Source organism: Lotus japonicus, chromosome 6 (genome assembly GCF_012489685.1).
Source record: "Lotus japonicus ecotype B-129 chromosome 6, LjGifu_v1.2".
NCBI lineage: Eukaryota > Viridiplantae > Streptophyta > Magnoliopsida > Fabales > Fabaceae > Lotus > Lotus japonicus.
This window is the reverse complement of record NC_080046.1, coordinates 53,740,244-53,742,959: the sequence shown is the minus strand read 5'-3', so window position 1 is coordinate 53,742,959 and position 2,716 is coordinate 53,740,244. Positions and strand designations below refer to the sequence as shown.

General features: G+C 32.3%; 1 protein-coding gene across 1 annotated transcript; it reads left to right on the top strand.

Moving 5' to 3' along the window:
* The first annotated feature begins 1,051 nt into the window (after positions 1–1,051).
* LOC130725571 (F-box/kelch-repeat protein At3g06240-like) lies at positions 1,052–2,167 on the top strand. Its single transcript, XM_057576789.1, has one exon. The coding sequence runs from the start codon at positions 1,052–1,054 to the stop codon at positions 2,165–2,167; it is 1,116 nt and encodes a 371-aa protein (XP_057432772.1).
* The last annotated feature ends 549 nt before the right edge of the window (positions 2,168–2,716 follow it).

Sequence of the window (2,716 nt, the reverse complement as noted above, 5' to 3'; positions counted from 1 at the left end):
TTTGCTGAAATAAAAACTCAAAAATAAATTAATGCTTTTATTGTAAAAATTGAATAAATATTTTTTTACTCTTTATAATGAATTTCAAATTTAATTTTTTACGGTAACATTTAAATTGAAAAGTTATATAGTATTGATATAATCGAATATCTTAAGATGTTGTATCAATTTGTTTTTTCAAATTTTTAGTTGATAATGATAACTTTTTTTAAGTTGATAATAATTAGACATTATATATAGTATTTGACTACATTTTAGTCATTCCATTTAGAAGCACTGGTATAGTGGTATTGGTATCAGATCAGCATCTCTTAAAAAAAGAGTAGACATTCACGTTCAAGTTCACAATTTTTTTAATATGCTTTTTTTTTTCTTTTAAAATTTTTGAACGGTTAATTGCAAAAAATATAGAGTAGACATTCACGTTTACAATAAAGGTTGGAATGATTCATCATATGTCATTACCACTATCTATATTCATAATAGGAAATGATTCAAATTTTGAATTTCAAACTTTGTTGATTGAATGATTAAAATTTGTAATTAATAAAAATAATTTAATACCGATAAATTGAAAGAATGAAATCATTAAGAATGTAAAAAAGGAAAATAGGCTAAGAACTTAATATATTTTCAAATTTATTATTGGTTCCACATGTGGAATGAACAGGTTGGCATATTCCTCATTAAAAACGATTCAAAATTTGAATCTCATAATTGGTGATTGATTTAATAAATATAATTAGGCAGTGGTACTTTATGAAAAGCATTAAAAAAAATTAAAAACTTTAAAATATGAAATATAATTTCTTTAGTCCGGGGAATTGACCAAAATGGCTAATACTCAAAGAGCAAGGTGAATAAATAATTCCAATTAATGTTCCTCATAGTCCTATATATTCATGTTTTAGAAGTGACCATCCCCATTGTTATAGTCTTTTTTTGATATGAGTGGAGTTTTGATTTACTCATATTCACTTGAAAACTTTTAATTAGCGCTATGTTAGAGATCAAAAAAATGGCTAGGGAACATATACCATAAGAGATAGTGATGAAAATCCTCGTTAGGCTCCCCGTAAAGTCTGTGCTGCGGTGTAGAACCTTAAGCAAATCCTACAATGCTCTCACCAGAGAAACCAGTTTCATCATTGAACTTCTTTCTCACTCCAGTAAAAAGGCAAAAAGCAAGCCTAACTTTTTGATCTTTCACCAAACAAACAAGTTTTTCACTTCACTGGTCTCTGAGGATGAACAATCACAACCCCATGCAATTGATTTGAAGCCACTGTTCATCTTCATACACCGTGTAAACAATATCATAACCCATGTTCATTCCAATGGCATTATCTACCTTGAACTGTTGGGTGGTGTTTCCCACAACCCTAATCCAAAGATTCTCTGGAATCCAGCCACAAGAGAGGTAAAGTTTCTTCCTTTCCCTCCTCCAATGAGACACGCACACAATACCTTCTTCCATGTGGCACACGGGTTCGGTTTTGATCCCAAAACAAACGACTACAAGGTTGTGAACATTGTAGTGGGTGCATATTTTTTCTTGAAGGAATATGAAAAGCTCAGTGTTCAAGTATACAGCCTTCGTTCTGATTCATGGAAAGAGGTTAATGTTGGTGTCCTTGCTAGATACATAGCTAAGTCCATGTTTAATGCTTATCTGAATGGAGCTTATCATTGGTTAGCTGAATCTGATAATGTTGAATTTGTGCTATGTTTTGGCATGAGTGATGATGTGTTTTGGAAAATGAACATTCCCCAAGTTATATCTCAGGAGGATAACAACAAATTTTACATTAGGCATTCAAATATTGTTGTATTGAATGATCGTGTTGGTTATGTTAGGGAGCACATACGTTCTGAATTTCATTTTGAGATTTGGATGATGAATGAATATGGCGTGGAAGGTTCTTGGGTGAGAATGTTTAACCTTGCCCGCGGACCTTGTCCTGAAATTCTTTTGGAGTTCTGGAATAAAGACGATGAAGATATTTTTGTACTAGGAGGAGATGAGTATCAACCGTTGGTTTTGCACAAGATTGGTAAACAAGAGGCGATGAAAGAGTTTCCTCTTCGCTTAGGAATTGAGAATCGTGCTTTTAAATATGTGGAGAGTCTTGTTCCTCTATCTGGTTTGGTTCATGAGGAAGCTTGAAGTTATGCTCGGATCAGTTCATGATGGCATTAATTTGATGATCTTTGTAATGATTTATATTTTCATGTATCATGAAGATACATATGATTAGCATAGTACTTTTATCATCAACTTTTATAGGACTATATATATTTCTGAATATTTTCGTTGATGTTCTTTGGTTGTTAATGTTTGAATGTTCAAGAATCATAGTTATTGTTTTGGCCCCCAAACTTTTTTTTACGTATAACTCACTATAGACATGCTATATTATTTTATTTTAGTCTCTGTAGTCTCAAATTTCTGCTTACGCCACTACTCGAAGCTAACTTGTTTTGTTGGCCATGAGGCTAATGCAAATTGTTAGCATTGGTTTAGCCGACTATAGGTCAATGCTATACATGTACAACAACGAGTAACGTTGTCTAGGTCAACGCTACACATGTACAACAACGAGTAACGTTGTCTTCCTGCATTTACTCTAAACTTTACGACGTAAGCATCTTTCATGGCCAGCGCTAATTAGGAAAAAGTGTAATCAAATTAAATAACCGTAACAAATAATGTAAA